Source organism: Gossypium hirsutum, chromosome A07 (genome assembly GCF_007990345.1).
Source record: "Gossypium hirsutum isolate 1008001.06 chromosome A07, Gossypium_hirsutum_v2.1, whole genome shotgun sequence".
NCBI classification, from domain to species: Eukaryota; Viridiplantae; Streptophyta; class Magnoliopsida; order Malvales; family Malvaceae; genus Gossypium; species Gossypium hirsutum.
The window spans coordinates 97,015,974-97,035,992 of record NC_053430.1 but is presented as its reverse complement, the minus strand read 5'-3'; the positions used below and the strand labels follow the sequence as shown (position 1 = coordinate 97,035,992).

The following is a 20,019-nucleotide window of genomic DNA, read 5'->3' as shown; positions in this document are numbered from 1 at the left end:
TTGTTGTTGGTTGTAGCAGTCAAACCCTAGCGATAGCAGGAATACAAAGCGATACTAGCACCGGGGTGGCCCTCCATGTCGAAAGTGGGTCTTCAGCCTATTACTCAACCCCGACCATAGATAGGTGTGACAAAGACGAAGTGGCGATAGAAGCAGAAAGCCTCGACTTCAGCAAACATTCGGCAGTGGTCTTTCTTGAAAGTAAAAATACCAATAACAAAAATAGTGCTCATTCTTTAAAGAATACTTTGGCTTCGAATAAGGTGGGGTTTTCCAGTTCGGGAAAGGGGATTAGAAACAGAGGCAGAATAATTACAAAAAAAAATTAATCAAATTCATAATGGCATTAATACCCACTTCAAAACCTCTAGAACTCAACATGGGCTGTTGAAGGAATTTATGTAGCAACTAATAGAGAGCATTTCGGCTTCCTCCAAAGCCAAAATTGTTTCTGGAGTCCTTACCAGAACTGATGAATAGTAGGAAGGAGATAACCTCCCAGGACAGTAAGGCTGGAACTCATCTTTTTATTACTCCTTATGAATTTTATTTTTGATATTTGGGGTTTGTTTTACTTTACTTTTCTTAGTTTTAACTTAATTTATTTTAAATTTTTTATGAAGCCAAATATTAAATTGTTTACATGGAATTGTCAAGGGTATGCTAGCAGGAATTTTATTCGAGCTTTTGAGGAATATAATGCAAAACACAAACTAGATATTGTTTGTTTGGTGGAACTAAGAGTAAGCGGTAAAAAGGCTAATTTTATTATTGAGCAATTGGGCTTAATTACTCTCATTGGGTTAAAGCCGTTGGTTTTTAAGGTGGTATTTGGCTGGGGTGGAAGGATTTTGTTTAGATACAAATCATTCGAAATCATCCCCAATTTATTCTTCTTCGTGTTGATAATCTTACTCCAAATAGTTATTTTCTTATTTCATTTGTGTATGCCAGCCCAGATAGGTCAAAACGAAAGTTTCTTTGGAAGGGGTTAAAATCTACAACCCCAATTCAGCCTATTCCTTGGTTAATTATGGGTGATTTCAATGCCATTTTATCACTTGCGGATAAGAAAAGTCCATTTACTGTAGGTAAGCATTGTGATTTATTTAGTAATTTTGTTGACTCTTGTAAGCTGCAAGATTTAAGGTATAGCAAACCTTCTTACACTTGGCAACGAGGTAGTACTTATGTTAGATTAGATCGGGCTTTAGCGAATGACGCATGTATGTTAACTTTTCTGCAGTGTTTAGTCCATCATCTCACTCGTATTAAGTGTGACCATTGACCTCTCTTACTGTCTACAAGTCTGGACATTAGAATGCCTAAATGAAGACCTTTAAGATTTTTAGCAAGATAGACGCAGCATAATAATTTCCTCACCTTTGTCAGAGATAAGTGGAACTTTGCAGGTAATATGGTTGATTCCTTAAATAATTTTACTTATTCTATTAAAGTTTGGAACAGGAAGGTGTATGGCTTTTTGGGTACCAACAAGCGGCATCTCATAAGATCGCTCAATAATATTCAAAAGGCCTTAGATCACTTCACCTCTAGTCATTTAGCTAAAAAAGATATGGAAGTTCAGGATGAGTTGGAAAACGTACTTGACCATGAAGATTTTTTTTGGAGACAAAAAGCTCGATGTGACTGGCTTTAATTGGAGGATCGAACACGAAATTTTTTTACAGTCATACGATCGAGAGAAATGAATTCAACCGAATTACAACCTTATGTATCGACAATGGGGAATGGTGTTCTGATCAAGATATCTTGCAATCTAAGGTAATGGAATTTTTTGAAGGGCTTTATGGTAAGGCTCCCCTTGTATTGAGAACATTCCTAATTTTGGTTTTCCTTGTCTTACTCTATTGGAGATTACTTTTTTAGAGGCTACTATCACAAATGAGGAGATCAAGAGGGCGTTATTCAACATGGCACCACTGAAAGCTCTTGGAAGTGATGGTTATCATGTGTATTTCTTCCAAAGTCAGTAGGATACCCTTGGTAATGATGTGTGTTAGTGGGTTATAGATGTTTTTGCTAGAAGGCCGATTGAGTAGGATTTGAATAATACGTTGATTGTTCTTATCCTAAAAAAAGAGAGTCTCGAGGATTTCAGTCAAATTTTGCCCATTAGCGTATGCTCTGTTCTTTATAAGTTGGTGATGAAAGTGATTGCAAATCAGTTTAAGGTGATTTTTCCTAAACTGATCTCTCAAGAACAAGCTGGATTCATAGCTAGTCGAAACATATCTGACAACCTTATCTTAGAGCAAGAAGTCATTCATTCTATGCAGTGCAATCGGAAGGGGAGAAATTGGATGGCTATTAAGTTGGATTTAGAGAAAGCATATGACAGAGTTAGCTGAGATTTTATAAGTGCTTCTTTGAAGACGGCTAAGATCCCCCCTTTTTTTTTTACGAGAAGTGATTATGTCAGCTATATCTTTCTCTTCTATGCAAATTCTTTGGAATGGCGTGCCTACTCAGAAGTTTAAACCGGTTAGAGGAATTCGCTAGGGATGTCCTTTATGGCCTTATCTCTTTGTGCTCTGTATGGAATGGTTAGGGTATATTGAATTTACCATTTCAGTCAAGACTCTATTTTTCCTTTCAACTACACCATTTTGTTGTAGTGTGTAAGGGGCCGAAACTTGATGGACAATTTTAGTGGATTCAAAATAACTTGGATTATAGTATTCTCCACCTCTATTCGATCTTAAGCACTTGATAAATGATCCACACTGAAGTTCAACTTCAGATTTACAAACTTTAAATTTACCAAGCGCTTCATCTTTTGAATGCAATAAATATACATAACAATATCTAGAACAATCATCAATAAAAGTAACAAAATATTTCTTTCCACCTAATGTAGGAGTATTATGCATGTCACATAAATCACTATGTATCAAATCAAACAATTTTGTTTTCCTTTTAACCTTTGGGAAAAGGGGTTTTTTTTTGTAATTTTAGTCAACATACATGTATTGCATTTTTCAATATTATTATTAAAAACAGGAAATAAATCTAATTTATACATGTCATTCAATTTTCTATAATTCAAATGACCTAATCTATAATGTCATAAACAAAAAGATTCAACCATATAAGAAGAAATAATATTTTTATTCTTATTAATAATATTCAGTTTGAACATACTCTCATACATATACCCTTTTTCCTTAGACAAAATAAACTTATCTTCCTCACAAACAAGTTTGAAACTAAACTTATTCAGCGGACTTCCAGACATTAAATTCTTTCTAGCTTCTGGTACATAATATACATCATTTAAGGTTAAAACCTTTCCAAAAGTGAATTGTAGTTCAACAGACCCTTTGCCTTTGATTGCTGCGGTGGAAGAATTTCTCATGTACAAGACATTGTCATTTTCACATTGTGTGAACTTTATGAACATGCTGCTTTTGTCTTTGCACAAATGTTTGGTTGATCCGGTATCAATCCACCATGTATTATCATATTGTGCCATATTAATTTTAGATATCATTGCAATGAACTTTTTGTTATTATCAGCCTTAGAAGATAATTTCTTCTTTAAAAATCGACATTCATTCTTGAAATGTCCCGGCTTACCACAATGATAGCATGAACCCTTTTGTTTCTTTTTGAACTTAGGTGCTCTATCAGTCTGTTTGAACTTTCTCTTGAATGGTTTAGTAGTCCGTAACATGTGTCGAAACCATTTTTATTTTGAAAAACGGGGATCGACTTTAAAAACGAATTATGGAGTTGCCACCAATCTTTTTTTGGTTTAGGGGTGATCGGATCACCTAATAAATCATTTTATTAAAATATGGATTTTGGCCTATGAAAAATCAAGAAATGGGTTCAGGAGTCGGTTACATACAAGGAAGGATTAGCACCCTCGTAACGCCCAAAATTGGAACCTAATTGATTAATTAATGTCCTAATGTTGACAATTTGAAAAAACATTAAAATACAATCCCCTTTAAAAATGTGAATAATTCGAGTTGGATTTTAAGATTCACTCGTTCCAAGGGAACGAAATACCACATCCAGCATGTTAGGACATGACATTTCAGACCCTCGATACAAGATCATCTCATGATTTCCAGAACTCATGCATTTGAAATTTCAAAAGGATATTTGGCTATCTGGTCGAACGGTAAATCGAAACCCAGCACGATTGGGCACGATTTCTCGAATTTCCAAACACAAAATATTGCCTCATTTTAATTTAAGAAAATATGCATGAAATTTCGAAAGGATATTTAGTTATTCGGTCAAACGGAAAATCGAAACCCAGCACGTTAGGGCATAATTTCTCGAATTTCCAAACACGAAGTATTTCCTTATTTTGAGAGGTTTTTTAAGTGAGGGTAATTATAAAAGCGGTGAAGTACATTTATTCAGTTTATTTGAAATAAAAAAATGAAAAGAACAATTTAAGGTGCATAAGTAAGCAAACTCAATCATAAATCCATACACGGAAATACAAAAGCAAAGTAATTAATATAGAGCATGAAATAAAAATACGTGGCAATAATATGAATAATCAAAAGTAATAAGGAAATACAAAGGAACAATTAGGGTACATGCAATGGCAACATATCATATACTACATAAATACTAATATTAATACTCGAAGGTCAATGAACTAAAAGACAATTTTAAAAGAAATATTATGATACAAGCAAGATGTAACAAGTAAATAAATAAATAAAGAATGAATCATGTGAAGAAAAAGGAATTGGAAATCATCCATATACAACCAACAAAATACATGTAAAAAAACAAGTAGTGTATGAAAAAATAAGGAAAATGAATAATATATCAAAGGGTAATGCATGCATGAATTTTAAAATGAATATTAGATAAAAGTAAAACCAGAATACATTCTATATAATACACCAACTTAAATAAATAATTTGCATAAAATGAAGAAAGGCTTATTGTAGAAATATATGTATATGCAGAAATAATAATATAAAAGGTCTAAAATAAACAATAATACATAATGAAATAGGGTCTTCAAAAAAAAGGTAAATTATATATATATAGATTTTTAAAAAAACGAAACACAAATAGATTTATTTAAGAAAATATATATACACAAAGGAATACAAAAACAAAGATATATACCCAAAAATGTATAACGTATTAATGCATAAAATTATTTAAAATAAATATCATATGAATTTTCAAAATAAAGAGATATGTATAAAAGAAAACTTCAAAATACAAATAAAATTTTATAATAGAACAACTTAAAAGTTTATACCAAAAAAATAACAAATTAAAACAACATAAGGTCTATGAAATAATTTTAAATTACTATATCAAGGGGGGAAAACGAATAATAATAATATATATAGTAAATTTTTAAAAGGGAAAAAAAAGGAATTACAAAGAATAAAGCATAAACTAAAAAACTCAATTGAAACCAAAATAAAATTTAAAGGACAATTTAGGAACTAAGAAAATTATTAAAACGAAGTCAAAGGCTTAAAAGGGATATGCTCATATAAACAGGTATTTAAAACGCAAATATCCCAAGTCTTGAGACGCAGCATTTAAAGGACCTAGATGAAGTAGCGCATAAATTCCAGAGATGATTTAAAAATAAATAAGATGCAATCAAGGCTTAATAAAAAGTCAGCGCAAATGGGGAGGGACCTAACGCATAAATTCCCTTTTTGGTTTATGCATAAAAGAAAACTTCCCTCTCCCCAAAGCTATCTGTCGTGAATCAAAAAAAAGGAAAAAAAAGTTTTCCCCCCTTTCTACTCTACTACCCTTTCTACTCTGCTAGGGCACAAATGGATCAGCCTCTCCTGCTGCTAATCCGCCTCGATCTGGCTGGAGGAGCCACAACCAGGTGCCTTCGACCCTTTTTGCTTTCTTTTTCCTTTTCTTTTGTTGTAAAAAAAACTTAAATAGTAAAATCAAAACAGCAAATCACCTTTTGAAAAGAAGAAAAATCGTTCTCACTTGATTGAAAAACTGCTCTGTATATGAAAAAATTCGGATTCTGCTCTCTTTTTTCTCTATATCTGTATTGTATTCTCCCCTTTACATTAAAAAATTTAAAGGCTTTATAGCCAAATACAAGCGGTTTCTGCCCATTTTCTTGTTCAAGTTGCAGGATATGAAGACATGAGAGTGAAGCGCACGGACGTGGGGCGGGCCATGCGCCCACGTCCGTGCGCGAGTCTGGGGTCGTGTGATGTGCCGACGTGTGTGGTAGAGGGATGCCGAACGTGGGGCTGCAGTGCAAGTAGAGGGAAACCCTAGGGTTTCCAAAAATTCCAACCACTTGGGCTTATCAGGCCTAATTTAATTTGGGTCCATATTTGGGTCTATTTTGGGCCAGATTTGTATTTCGGGCAACAACTTCAAAATTTGTATTTAATTCATATGGCCCGGGCTAAAAATTGGGTCGACAACATGCACTTTGGCATTTTCAAAATTTAGGTTCTGACTTTGCTTTCAATATTCTTCTTTGATACGAAAATGATTTGCCAAAGCCTCAAGAGATATTTCCTCTTTCTTATGTTTTAGACTTTTTTTAAAGTCTTTCCAAGATGGAGGAAGTTTGTCTATTATGGGGATACAACAATCATTTCATCCACTTTCATATCATATTGCTTGAATTAATTCAACATCTTTTCAATATCACAAAATTGTCCCATAACAGAACGACCATCAATCATTTGATAATTATTGAAACGGCTGACAAGAAATCTCTTACTTGTAACATATTCTATCATGTATCTTATCTCTAATTTGTCCCATAATTCTTTAGCGGTGACCTCGTTTTGGTAAGTGTCGAACAAACTATCAGATAAACCATACAATATGTGGCCCATGCACATGTAGTTAGCGGTGACCTCGTTTTGGTAAGTGTCAAACAAACCATCAGATAAACCATTCAATATGTGGCCATGCACATGTAATCAGCATTGTCCCATTTTTGTCTTTCTCGGGTTGCAGCAATAGATTCGTTTTCATTCTCTTCAGGTTTGCAGTAATAGATTCGTTTTCATTCTCTTCAGGTCTTGGAGTATCCAAAACATAAGCAATCTTCAAAGTTGATAATAAGAAGTGTATCTTTTTCTACCATCGTTGAAAATTGCCACCATCAAACCAATCAAGTTTGACAAAGTTGGAAGCCAACTCCCTTAGTATTCCACTTTCATGTGTTGTGGTGGTCATCATGAATTTTAACCTTAAAATTGTTAGTACAAATCTCCGGTGAGAAAAATTTCGAACACACGAATAGAACTTGAACAAAAAAAGAAGAAATAGGATAAGGCTCCAAGGCGTGTATCAAGCCACTATCTACCTATCTTCGGTGTGTAAATGAGTTCCAAGCGAATTAGCCTCGAGGATGCAATGAAGCCAATGATTATTTTCATTTTGCGCTGACGAGAATAATCCACTACGCACTGAGCAACATATAACAAGAAACTCAATTTCTACAAAGGATTTCTGTAGTAATACTTTATAGAATAATCTAATAATATTAGAAAATGAAGGAAGGAAAGAAAGAATGTTAGATTTTGTTGGTGTGTTTTCCAAATGAACTATCATTCATATTTATAGGAATTTTCATATCTCTTCATAGAGACATCTTTCAATAGCAGTCTTTCTGAATAATAATGTCTTTAAAATAAACACCTAGTTATTCATTTAATATTACAACTATTCAAATAATATTATTTAAATAGTTATAAATCTTTTTCAAAAAATTAAATAATATAACTTTTGATTAATTACACCCATTCATTTTTAGTTATTGAAACGCTATAAATATTTGAAAATGTTCCAACATTAATAATTGACTTTTATACAATCCACTCATGGTTGGACATGTAAGCATGTATTTGTTTTTAAAAATTTTAATTATATATTAATGAACAATATAAGGTAAATTTTGTTCTTATGATCTCGAGATATGATCATACTGTCTTGAGATAAAATGGTAAAATTTATCCTAAATACACATTTTTGAGAATGAATGTTTTGACACTTCCAACCTACGGAAAACCTCGTTCGAGACTTACGCATGGAAATATACAGAACTATACCATATTCAGTGGTGCTAATATAATTCAGATCTATTTCATTAAGAATAAAATAAAGTAATTATAAAAAATAAATATTAATTAAATTAATATTTACTACTTTAACTCAACAAATAATTTTTTTCAACTTTCTTATTAATTTGTGCTTATTCGTTTTGACCCCTATTATCTGACGATATATATTAGAACAGATACTCAGATCTATATATATATATATCGAAAAAGTCAACGTCCCTATGAAATTAGGACTATTTTATTTTGCCATCTCGAGTTGCCCGACAACGGTGACTTTTAATATATGATTATTCTGCCATTTCGGGTTGCCGGCAAAAATGGCTAGCAAATTACTATATTAGTGATCTTATGACATACCAACTGTACCCGGACTACGTCTAACATCGTTTAATGGAACATTAACATCATAATCTTCATTGTAATATATATCATTATAACATCAATGTCCAAGTATTCATAATCATATCCAAAATAGTCTCAAACAATTTATCATTTATTTCAATATCACCAATCGAGTCTATCATTCGAAGTTTATAAGGGAAAGATACCATTACCTCGATGCATAGTCATATTGATTATAACGACTAATTAATCTGTGAAAGCAAATTAAAATTGAATTATAGAAGCATACACCACTAAAGCTATACGACGTCCGTCTTTTCCTTTTTCTTCGCCTTTGACGTTCCAGCGTCGCCTTTGGCAACGTTTGATAATATAATTATGGACACGACATTAATCACATAATTCAATACAATTCAATGAAATCAAACATAAATGCATTCAATTTAATTTAGTCCTTTACTACTCTAATACTCGAAACATTTATATCAGACAGTCCATCCAATCAAATTTTGATTGGACTTAATAAATATAGTAGAGGAACCTCAAGCTTTCAATTCATGACATAACTTTTTAACAATTTTTAATTTATTTAATTTGATCTCTAATATTAAATTTAACTAAATTCAACGTTCCCACATAATTCTCTAACAATCCATGATATTCAACTTCAGTTTCAACAATGGCATCTTAAAATAAATTACATAATGGTAAAAACGAATTAATGGGTGGAGTAGAGTAGGATTTCCACAGGCAAAATCTACAAAAATTTCAAAGGAAAAACTCACCTGGATTGTTAATTTTGGATCCAAATAACCAAAACCCTTTTCTCCTTTGCTTGTTTCTTTACCGAATTTAGAAAGGAAAAGAGAAAATTCCATTCTCTTTCATCCCACTAGCTTCATATTCTAGTCATGATTTTAAATTATAATTGGTTTAATGATAGTAGTCATACTTATCCACTAAGTCAATAAAACATTGGTTAAATTGTGTTTATCACCATGTTTTATTTGCCACATTAATCCTCCATTATTCATTTATTCAATTTTTATAGTTTGCAATTTAGTCCCAATATTATAATTATCAATCAATTCATGCTAATTTTACTAAATAATTTAATCTATCACTATCATAGATGACGTAGATTTTCACTTTTAAACTTAATCATCTCATTTAGTAATTCAACTTCAAAAACGAGTTTTTCTGACCCACCAAAAATTAGGTTGTTACATATATCATTATTTTAATTATGTTTGTGAAATCTTATAGAAAGTGAATGTTCATAAACATTGATAAGTATTTCAATATTTAATTTGAGTACTTTAAAATTTTAATTAGATTTTTAATTAATACTTAAGAAATAAATTTTAATTCAAATTCAAATTTATGTTTGATTATGAATAAGAATTTAAAATTTAACTAAATAGATAAAGTCTTTTTAGATTATGTCACAAAAGACGTGATATGCTATTTAACTGTTAAATTAATGATTTTAAGAATAGAAGAATATAATTGATATAACATCAATAATTTAGGAATATACTTAGAATGTTTTGTACTTTGAGGACCAATTCAGCATGAGAATTATAGTTTGGGGATGTTGAGTGTCATTAACTCTTTTAATTTTATAAATTTAAGTATAATGTTTTTAAATAGGGACAAATCTCAAAACTACACATGAATTTTGGTTCAATGTGCAATTTGTATATCAACTTTGATATCATGTAATTTTATATATGAAATATTAATTTTCTTAAATTACTAACACAAATATCAATATAGTACTATTTTTTAAAGGAAAATAATTATATGTGTATAATATAACAATAAAAATAAATTGATGTATTTGCTCTTTTAAATGGAGAAATTATTTTATGGACCCTTCCCTTCCCATCACATCATTCATTGTCCATTTTCAATTATTTAATGACATTTCAATAAAATTTTTCATGTCATTGACACATAATTTTGGTATTTTTTACCTTGAACCCCAAAGACTAAACCCTAAACTCCAAACTAAAACTTGAACCCAAACCCTAAATTTCGAACCCTAAATCTCGAACGAACTTGAACCATGGATCGAAGTTCAAGGTTCAATGTTTAATGTTTAAGGTTTGGGTTTAGAATTTATGTTGGGTTCAATGTTTAGGTTTTAGATTTGCGGTTCGGAATTCAAGGTTTTAGATTCAAGATCTATGGTAAAAATGTTATCAAAATTATGTAGGAATGACATGAAAAAATTTGATAAAATATCATTAATTAATTAATGAATTAAAAAGGAAGTGAGAATCATTCATAAAATATTTTTTAAAATATATACAATTAAATTAAAATTAAAGTTATATATATTGAATTAGATAAAAATCATGAAGTTTTCTTTCAATGGATAAACACTCATTAAAACATCTTAAAATCTCAAATTCTCAACACAAACAAAACTTATTGCTTGATGCATAAAAAAGAAGAAAAAAAATTGGAAGTGGGTCACAACAACACACGTCGCCTTCAGGCAAAATCCATGTGCTCACATGCCTCTTCTCTGAGCTTTTGAAACAAACAAATAAACAAAATTATTTAAAAAAAAAAACCAGTCTTTTCTTTCCTTCCCTTATTTATATATATTGGAAAGAAATTATTTTGATGGAATTTTTATAATCTTACACAGAAAAATTAACATGGTGAATTAAAAAACAAACTATAATATTTTATTATATTATATATATACTTGTATTTTAGATCAGGATTGAGTTCTCTAGTTTTCAGTTGAGATTTTTGATAGAGACACAGAATCAGAAATAGCTCAAACAAGTAAGTGAAAGTGAAGAAAAACTTGAAGAAAAGATAGATTTTGAAGAATAAATTTGTGTTTTTTTGGTTTGGGTTTTTTGAGAAGATGAAGGAGCAGAAAAGTGAAAGTGGAGGAGGGTATGTAAGAGCAGATCAGATAGATCTGAAGAGCTTAGATGAGCAACTTCAAAGGCATCTTAGTAGAGCATGGACAATGGAGAAGAATAAGAACAGGAAAGAAGAAGGTGAGGACGGCGGCGGCGGCGGAGAACAGCTCAGGTCAAGCAGCAACACTGTGAGAAGACAAGAGTGGGAGATTGATCCTTCTAAGCTTATCATCAAAAGTGTAATAGCTCGTGGTACTTTTGGTACTGTTCACCGTGGTATTTATGATGGCCAAGATGTTGCTGGTATTCAACTTTTTTGCCTCTTTAAGTTTTATGTTTTTTTTTTTAGTACCCATTTCTCAAATTTATGTTCGCTTGGTTGGTGATTATGAAACTATAGAGATCTCGTTTCACTTGTTCTTCTGTTTCTCTTTTGGTTTCTTTGAAACCCCATCTTGAAATGAATTTTTCCGTGCATGAAATAGTGTTAAGGATATGCATTAAGCATTCAAGGTTGAGATGTTAGGACAATAGTGTTGATTATTGAATTCTACAAGGCTTGATTTAATTAGTGTGTAATTCAATATTTTAAGGGTGTTTAAGGGGATCTAATGTTTTAATGTTTATAAGCTCTTCAGCTACTGTTTTGATGGATCTTATTTCAACTGTAACATTTGTTTGGCTGCTGAGAAATGCAGGAAAAAGAAACTAGAACTTTGGGTAAAAGTATCATGGAGGCCCCTAGTACAGGAGTCAGACAAACAGGCATTTTAACCGTTAAAAATTGGCATGGTTGAAGGAATAACGAGAGAAACAACACTAGTTTTTAATAGATGAAATTTTTAATTCGCGTGGTTGACGGAATAACCAGAGAAACAACACTAGTTTTTAATAGATGAAATTTTTAATAGTACTGGTTTGCTTTTTGATGTAATGTATAGAGACTAATTTGTCCACTTTTTTAGTAGAGGGGCCAAAATGCAATTCGCCTATATGTTACTTTTACCCAGAACTTTGAAATCTTTCAAGTTTTAATAAGTTGGTGCTAAGACCAACAACAATGCCAATGCATAGTACACCTAATAGTGAACAAGAAGAAACATCTATCTCTACATGAAAACGATCGATTTGTTAATGTAGCAAACAATTTCCTTTTTTCACAAACTAGTTTGTGATCAAAATTTGCTGATCTAACTTCTGTAAATCTGTGATTCACAAGATTTCTTTTGAAGTGGTTGTTAGTTGCCCTTCCTTAAATGATGTTACACCTTTTTAGAAACTTTCATGTGTTCTAATTTATTGCTGATATGCACTCGTCTTTTATCGTAACTTTTTGGTGATAAAAAGCTAGAAAAATTGAAAGAGCCTCATTGACATTGTGAACTTTCATATTTTGGCTAGCCATAAAGCTGCCAAATGGACCTTATCTATTAGAAAATACGATCCAAAGTATTTTCTGTTTGTGAAAAATGGAAAGTCGATGTTGGACCTTTGCTTGTGTTGTTTGTAAATGTTTACTTATCCCCTGTTTTTTCTTCCATCATGCTTAGTTAAACTTCTCGACTGGGGAGAAGAGGGTCACAGATCAGTGGCTGAAATATCTTCACTTCGAGCAGCTTTTACACAAGAAGTTGCCGTGTGGCATAAGCTTGATCATCCTAATGTAACAAAGGTAATGGTTCTTATCTTGTATTGTTACCTTTTTCGGGTTTCTTCACTCTTTTCCACATCATTGAAATCAAATTAAAGTAGCCTAGTTTAATAGTCTGTTTTATTGGTTGGATGCTTACATTTGTCTATAATCTGTGTTCTACATTTCTTATACAGTTCATAGGGGCAACAATGGGCTCATCGGACTTGAACATACAAACAGAAAATGGTCAAATCGGCATGCCGAGTAACATGTGTTGTGTTGTTGTTGAATATTGTCCTGGGGGTGCATTGAAGTCTTACCTGATAAAGAATAGGAGAAGGAAGCTGGCCTTTAAAGTAGTTGTTCAATTGGCACTAGATCTCGCACGAGGGTCAAATTCCTGTGCCTTATCTGTACTCTATTTTGTTCTCTTAGATTCACAATACACAAATGAAGTTCCCGGATCATTTTCGTTGACACTGCTGCTTTCTAAACTTTTTTAGGTTAAGCTATCTTCATTCCAAGAAGATTGTCCATAGAGATGTCAAAACTGAAAACATGCTTTTGGACAAGACACGAACTGTGAAAATAGCCGATTTCGGGGTTGCTCGTCTTGAGGCTTCAAACCCTAATGACATGACCGGAGAGACCGGAACACTTGGTTATATGGCACCCGAGGTATGCACTATACTGCATTATGTACTTTTAAATTTTGCTCTTTCTCTCTTGCTTGTAAATGGTCGGTTTGCTATTATAGTCAGCAGAACAAAAATTCTAGTTAGAATGAGATAGGGCCGGTTGTTGCTACTTCCATGTGATCATCGATAATTCCGTTTTGGTTAAGCGAGTTTGCATACCGACTTTTTTTCAGGCATCGTTCTGATATATCATCTAACATTGATGAATTGAAATGAGACAGGTCCTTAACGGCAATCCCTACAATAGAAAGTGTGATGTGTATAGTTTCGGTATCTGTTTATGGGAAATATACTGCTGTGACATGCCATATCCCGATCTCAGCTTCTCGGAAGTGACGTCAGCTGTCGTCCGCCAGGTAAATAAATCTACCTCGGTTTCGGAAACTACAAGACTCCAATGATTATATATCAATCATACATGAACATTTTAAACTTTCACAGAATCTAAGGCCGGAAATACCTCGTTGCTGTCCAAGTTCACTTGCAAACGTAATGAAGCGATGTTGGGATGCCAACCCGGACAAAAGACCGGAGATGGACGAAGTGGTGTCGATGATTGAGGCGATAGATACATCGAAAGGTGGAGGAATGATCCCATATGATCAAGCTCAAGGTTGTTTATGTTTTCGGAGATATCGAGGACCGTGATAATGGTTGAACCCTAAAGATATGTAGTCAGGGATTAGGGTTCCAATTGATTCATATTGAATTGAAAATGGAAAGATGGGAATGCAATGTAAGATCCAAAATTGTGGAGTTTATTGACTAAGAAAATGTTTCACAATTTCTGCTATTTTAAACTTACCTTTTTGTAAAGCTTTTCTGTTCTTTCTTTTATGCTACACCTGAAAATGGTTCCAATTTGAAAAATGGTTAATTTTCAATTTTTGGTTAACATATTTTACTATTAAAATAAAAATTATTTTGAATTTTTATAAATTAGGCAACTTCTTATTTTACATTTGTATCCTTGTATTTTAAAATTTTAAACAAAATTTTATTCTTAAATAACATTTTATACATAATAAAAATTCCGAAATAAATTATATTCTTCATATTATAAATCTAAAAATATATATAAAAATTTATTCTTCATATTATGAATCTAAAAAAAATAAATATTGAATCATGAATAATGTGAAATTCGAGTTCAATATCTTAAACAAAGTAATCAATTTAAATGATCATATCGTTGATTTGTTATTTCATCTTCGTTGTTCATTATGAAATAAATAGCTCTTATCTATTTATTATTTTCAACATTTTTCTATTAAAAAATAACATTCTATTTTAAATTATGAAACGCATTTAAAAAACTAAATTACTATAATGGAATTTTTTAAAAATTTTAATTTAGAGTTTTAAATAGAATATTTGAGGTTTTAGTGTTTTAGAAATTAATGAAAAATATTAAATTAATTTTCTTAATATCTTAAATCTATAATAATAACCGTAATAATCTAATTAGTCTAAAAAAAATAAAAATTATTAAGCCAGTTAAACTTTCGGTTCTTGTTCTAGTTTCAATATTTATCAATTTTGAGCCGTTTCCAATTAAATAGGTCTAACCTCTTTGTTTGAACCAGTATACCAGTCAATTCTCGGTTCAATTGGTCTAACTGGCCAATCCAATCATATTTCAAAAACACTAATCGCGTACTCAAATATTGACGTAATCCAAAACTAATTTAATTACCAAGTTCAGATGCCAAAGTAAACGATTACGGAAAAAAATTATGCAATTATAAGGTATAGAATGCATGAATCAGAAATGAATTGAAGTAAATTCATAAATGCAAATCAGTGTAGCATAAAAACAGCTTTGATTCCAAAAAGACTAAATCATCACATTTTATTTAAAACCAAAAGAGAAAGAGAGTAGTAATGTAATAGTTCAACAGAACAATACATTCTGAGTGTGAAATGAATGAAATTAAGCACATCAAGTAAACTTAAATCATTTTTAACTTCAAAAACTACAAAATGGGTTTTAACCAGCTATCTTGTAACTTGGATTAACCAAGTTTTCCAGACCAGAAACCACTTGAATTGACTCTATAACATCACCAACCTTTAGGTCTGCCAAAAAATCTTCATTTTCCGTCACGTATCCGAACACCGCATAGCGACCGTCCAATATATTAGCATTACTTGGTGTTAGTTCGCTTTCTTTCAATAGCCAGAATACCTGGCTAGAAGCGGAATTATTCTCGAACTCCTGTCGGAAAATAAAGGGAAAGTTAAGAGAAAAGATATATGATACCAACAGGTGATGAAGAAATTAAGTTTAATGAATTCTCACATCTCGGGCCATTGCCATTGTTCCGAAAGCATTGAAGGGAAGCTTTGTTTGAGCTTTGTATAGACCAAGCTCCTGTCCGAAACACAAATACAATACTCTTTTAAAGGTTTTGATTAAAGCATGGATTTGATATAACTTTTGTTCTGTCCGGCTCTACGGTTTAATAGGCGAGAAAAAAGAAAGCTTACCTCCAGTGTCGATCCATAAAAAGGTGCCTTTTCCCCATCAACCATGATTTCTAATGGTATTGTTCGAGTTTTCTCAGTACTAGGATCAATAAAGCCCTCCGCTGGACCTTCAGGATCTCCGGTTTGGACAACAAATCCGTCCGCTGCAGCAAATACAAGGAGGTTTAAAATTCTAGGCATCTTTGTTGTCAGTAATATGTACAGATATCTACCTCAAATATAGTAAAAACGTGTTTCATTTTGTTCTATTTTGTTAATACTACGACAGATAAAGAAACAATAATACAATGACCTTTGGGAACTTCCATCCGCAAGGCAACGAGCATAGTATAGCAGAATCAGACCTTACCTCTCTGAATTTCCATGCCGTCATAGAAATGTCTTTGCACCAAATCAACAAAGTTCCCAGCGGTTACCGGGGCATTATACCCGTCAAGGACTATATGGAATACACACTCCTCCAAATTCGGGTTGTCCTTGACTTTCACCTTCATATCCACAGCTGCTCTTCCCTTCAAAAGAGGCATACTTCGATATTCTTCGGGTACTTCATACGGGAAGCTATCCACCATATCCTCTTCAACACTGCAGAAATCCAATGCCCGAGGAAGATCTCAGCTGCAGTCAATGACAAGGTATCTATGAGAATAATTTAAGAGACTTAACTTTTTAAGTCCTCCTCAACTTCTATGATTAAAATATTATACAGTTTTTAAGGCAATACGAGCAGCCTACTCACACCTCAGAAAGCCCTTAAATTTTGTTAGTACAGCAATTTTCACCGACTCTGGCCTCACTCAGTGGCAACAGGTCACTACACACATTTGCAGTTGTAGACATCAACCCATTTTGGTACACTTGTTATCTTTGTTACTCGGATTTGGGAGTGTCGGAAATGGATATGTACGTTCCATGTATTTAGAGGGTCTTTGTAAGGTTATATCCCTATACCCATGCTTGAAAATGTGTCTAAAATGAAAGACAAACATGGGATTAAATTTGCCTCGCACGACGAGCAAATCATACAACTTGACCACTATATGGCAGGTCAAAGTCAAACACAGAATTAGGTAAACTATGTTCTTGTTAAATGTTTTCAGTGCGCTTCAATTAAATTTGAAGCATTTTACCAATAAATTCAAAGCATATTAGGCAACACGGAGGGACTGCACATACGAATCAATGCTGACTTCACTCGACCACAACTTTGGAAAACTACCATGTACAAGGTATTTTTCAGTTAACTTTGCAGAGCTACCGGATATTAAAGCATTATAAACCTTTTAATATCCAAGCTTTGTTCGAAGGTGTATAATACTAAGCAGAAAAAAGCTAACCTACAGCACTAAATTTTGATTGAGATACTCACTCTCCAACATATTTAAGCAGCTCCTTCTGTTTAGGTGCCACTGCATCTCTATTCCGATCCTCCACAATCTGTTGTAGTTCTTCCATCCCGATTTCAAGCTTATCAAGCAATTCCACTCCATGGTCCTTCTTTGATTCAGCTAATCCTGAGATAATTAAACTTTTCCCTTGCTTGAGGGATCGAGATGCTTGCTTCACATTCTACATTTTACACAAAAGATGAGCATTGGTTATCATGAATACGGCAAAGTAAGTTTAAAGCTAGGGAGTCTTACTCTCTCAACAGAATCAAGCCCCCTGACACCGGCAACCTTGAGACTCTCTGTTATATCTTCAAGTGGCTTTTGTACTTCTCTTATAGCTTTATTATCAATTGGCAGTGCATATCTCAACAATGCTCCAGGGTCCTTTATAGGAGGCCCCGAGATTAAAACCGATAAATCGGGCAATGAAGGATTAGCTGCATAAGCCATAGGAGATGAATCCAATGATGGCATTCCAATTATCAATCCAGCAGCCAAAGCAACTGAGATTGCACATTCCTTCAGTGAAAATGACCTCATTTTCTGCTGAAAAAAAAAAACAAACTTTGTATCACATCAATGGCATAAAAAACCAATCTTTGGGATTGCAAGTGTTTGATCAAATGACTCACCAATGGACTATATATATATCACCTAAAATTCAAAGTAGTATCATCCACTAGGCATATTATTTGATCAAATACATATATAATGTTCGGTTTTCACTTCTGAATCAAAGCTAAACCCTAAAATGTAGCATCATAACTCAAAAAGCAATAAACGCCATATTAAAAAACTATCAAACTAAAGTAGACAAAAGAAAAGAAACCCAACCTGCCCATTTTGAAGCTGACATTGAACATGCTTCTGGGAAGTACATTTGGGCAAGAAGTGCCTATTCCACCATGAAAAACTCTTGTGAGTCCTTAGAAAGCTTGAACCTTTAGTGGGTATTCTTGGATTAATCAATTTGGAGGCAGTCAAAGAAGAGCAACAATTGAAAAAGATGATAGTGGACATATTAAAAGATGATGTAATAGTAGTAATGTATCAAAGGTTTTTGAGGAACAAAAGGGGGCAATGGAACTTTTGGTCAAATAAAAAGTTTTGAGATTGAGAAAAGGATAAGGTTGTTTGTTCAGACAGGAAATTGCAAATAAAATGTTCATCCTCACGCTTTGGATAAGATTTCCCTTTTGGATTTTGGATAGGGGACTTGGGATTATGTTTCGGGGTTTAATTAAAAATATTTAAACTTTCGAGTTTAATGAGAATTTTTAAAAAATCAGGGGGTTTGATTAAAAATTTTAAAATTTTTGGAGGGATTTAAATAAAAGTTTCAAAATTCTGTTTGACCATTTAAAAATGTTTGGCCTGACTCAAAAAGGTTTGCCCTTTTATTAAAAAGTGTTTAATTATCACGAGAATAACTTTTAAAATATAACAATTCGATATTTAGTGATATTAAAAATTCGATTTTTGGTTAGATTCTTTAAACTGGATCATTTTTGGTTAGTAATTAAAACTTATGGACTAAGTTATAAAGTTAGCAAATTAGTGAGGTTAATGTGTGAATATTAAGAAGGGTGATTTAGAGAGATAGATATCCTTAAGTTGCAATTTGATCAAGCCTATTTTAGCAATATTTCCTTTTTGTAAATTAGTTAGAGGGAACGATTGTTCCATTCTCATTTTCAGGAAAACCATTTTCTCTTCCATCAAAATTCTCTCTTCATTGAATTTAGTATTTTTTTTTTCAAGATTTCATATTGATAAGCTGTTTACTTTGATTTTTGAAAAAGGAGAAACTAGTTATTTTCTTGGTTTAAACTTGATTTCTACAACAATCAATTTATGATTTTCGATTTTTGAAACATGAGTTTTGATTATATCTTCATTTTCTTTCATTTTTCGAGATTTTCCATGTATATATAGAGAGAAAGAGCTTGAAACTGAATTTCTCTTCGTGTTTCTTAATTACAATATTGTTTGAAATGAGTGAGATAGCTAAAATTTAAGCTAGAATACAATTTGATTAAAGATTTCTTGAGTTGTCATTGTAAAAAGGTTAGAAGGTTTTAGTGTGAAAAGGGATATAGTTCTTTTCTTTTCTTTATTATTATTATTATTTTTTTTGTAAATTTAGGATGTTTAGAAGTTACTAATATTGAATCGAATGTTAGATTTTAGGTTAGTTTGGGCTAGAGTAAAGTTTTCTTGAGTTTTCAATAAAAGCGAGAAAGTGTCTTGTTATATAGCATTACATTCCATTGATAGATTTTGGTGTTTTAATGCTTGAATATGATTTTCCTAGCCTTGTTTTATTGTTTTGATTGATTGTTGTAGTTAAAGACATGGTCAAGACATCAAATGTCTAAGGCAAAGGAAAAAGTTGTAGAAACTTGATAATTTAGTTTGTACTAACTTAATCCAATTTCTTAGTGTAGCTTATTAAGTAATTTAGCTTAAATTTTTTCAGTTGAT

At 32.3% G+C, this 20,019-nt stretch overlaps 2 protein-coding genes across 3 annotated transcripts; one reads left to right on the top strand and one right to left on the bottom strand.

Moving 5' to 3' along the window:
* The first annotated feature begins 10,932 nt into the window (after nt 1-10,932).
* Nucleotides 10,933-14,447, top strand: LOC107955589 (serine/threonine-protein kinase STY13). The gene is made up of 6 exons (XM_016891385.2): nt 10,933-11,626; nt 12,874-12,995; nt 13,151-13,347; nt 13,460-13,634; nt 13,876-14,010; nt 14,096-14,447. Exons 1-6 carry the CDS (start codon nt 11,323-11,325, stop codon nt 14,300-14,302), a joined length of 1,140 nt encoding a protein of 379 aa, XP_016746874.1. The 5' UTR covers nt 10,933-11,322; the 3' UTR covers nt 14,303-14,447.
* A 1,042-nt stretch (nt 14,448-15,489) lies between these two features.
* Nucleotides 15,490-18,744, bottom strand: LOC107955588 (peptidyl-prolyl cis-trans isomerase CYP38, chloroplastic). Of its 2 annotated transcripts, none has more exons than XM_016891384.2 (7): nt 18,370-18,744; nt 17,788-18,078; nt 17,514-17,713; nt 16,494-16,729; nt 16,145-16,287; nt 15,957-16,028; nt 15,490-15,872 (listed from the first exon to the last, which is right to left on the bottom strand). In XM_016891384.2, the coding sequence occupies exons 1-7, from the start codon at nt 18,553-18,555 to the stop codon at nt 15,645-15,647; spliced, it is 1,356 nt and encodes a 451-aa protein (XP_016746873.2). In that variant the 5' UTR covers nt 18,556-18,744; the 3' UTR covers nt 15,490-15,644. The 2 variants fall into 2 exon arrangements, with proteins under 2 accessions (XP_016746873.2, XP_016746872.2); XM_016891383.2 differs by having other exon boundaries at nt 17,788-18,081; nt 18,370-18,697.
* Between the last annotated feature and the right edge of the window lie 1,275 nt (nt 18,745-20,019).

Coding starts and splice junctions, on each gene's coding strand:
- LOC107955589 (XM_016891385.2), top strand. CDS start 11,323: ATGAAGGAGCAGAAAAGTGAAAGTGGAGGAGGGTATGTAAGAGCAGAT. Junction 11,627..12,873: donor TGATGGCCAAGATGTTGCTG/GTATTCAACTTT, acceptor CATCATGCTTAG/TTAAACTTCTCGACTGGGGA. Junction 14,011..14,095: donor CGTCAGCTGTCGTCCGCCAG/GTAAATAAATCT, acceptor AAACTTTCACAG/AATCTAAGGCCGGAAATACC.
- LOC107955588 (XM_016891383.2), bottom strand. CDS start 18,555: ATGTCCACTATCATCTTTTTCAATTGTTGCTCTTCTTTGACTGCCTCC. Junction 18,082..18,369: donor GTCAGCTTCAAAATGGGCAG/GTTGGGTTTCTT, acceptor TTTTTTTTTCAG/CAGAAAATGAGGTCATTTTC. Junction 16,730..17,513: donor CTGCTTAAATATGTTGGAGA/GTGAGTATCTCA, acceptor GGATTTCTGCAG/TGTTGAAGAGGATATGGTGG.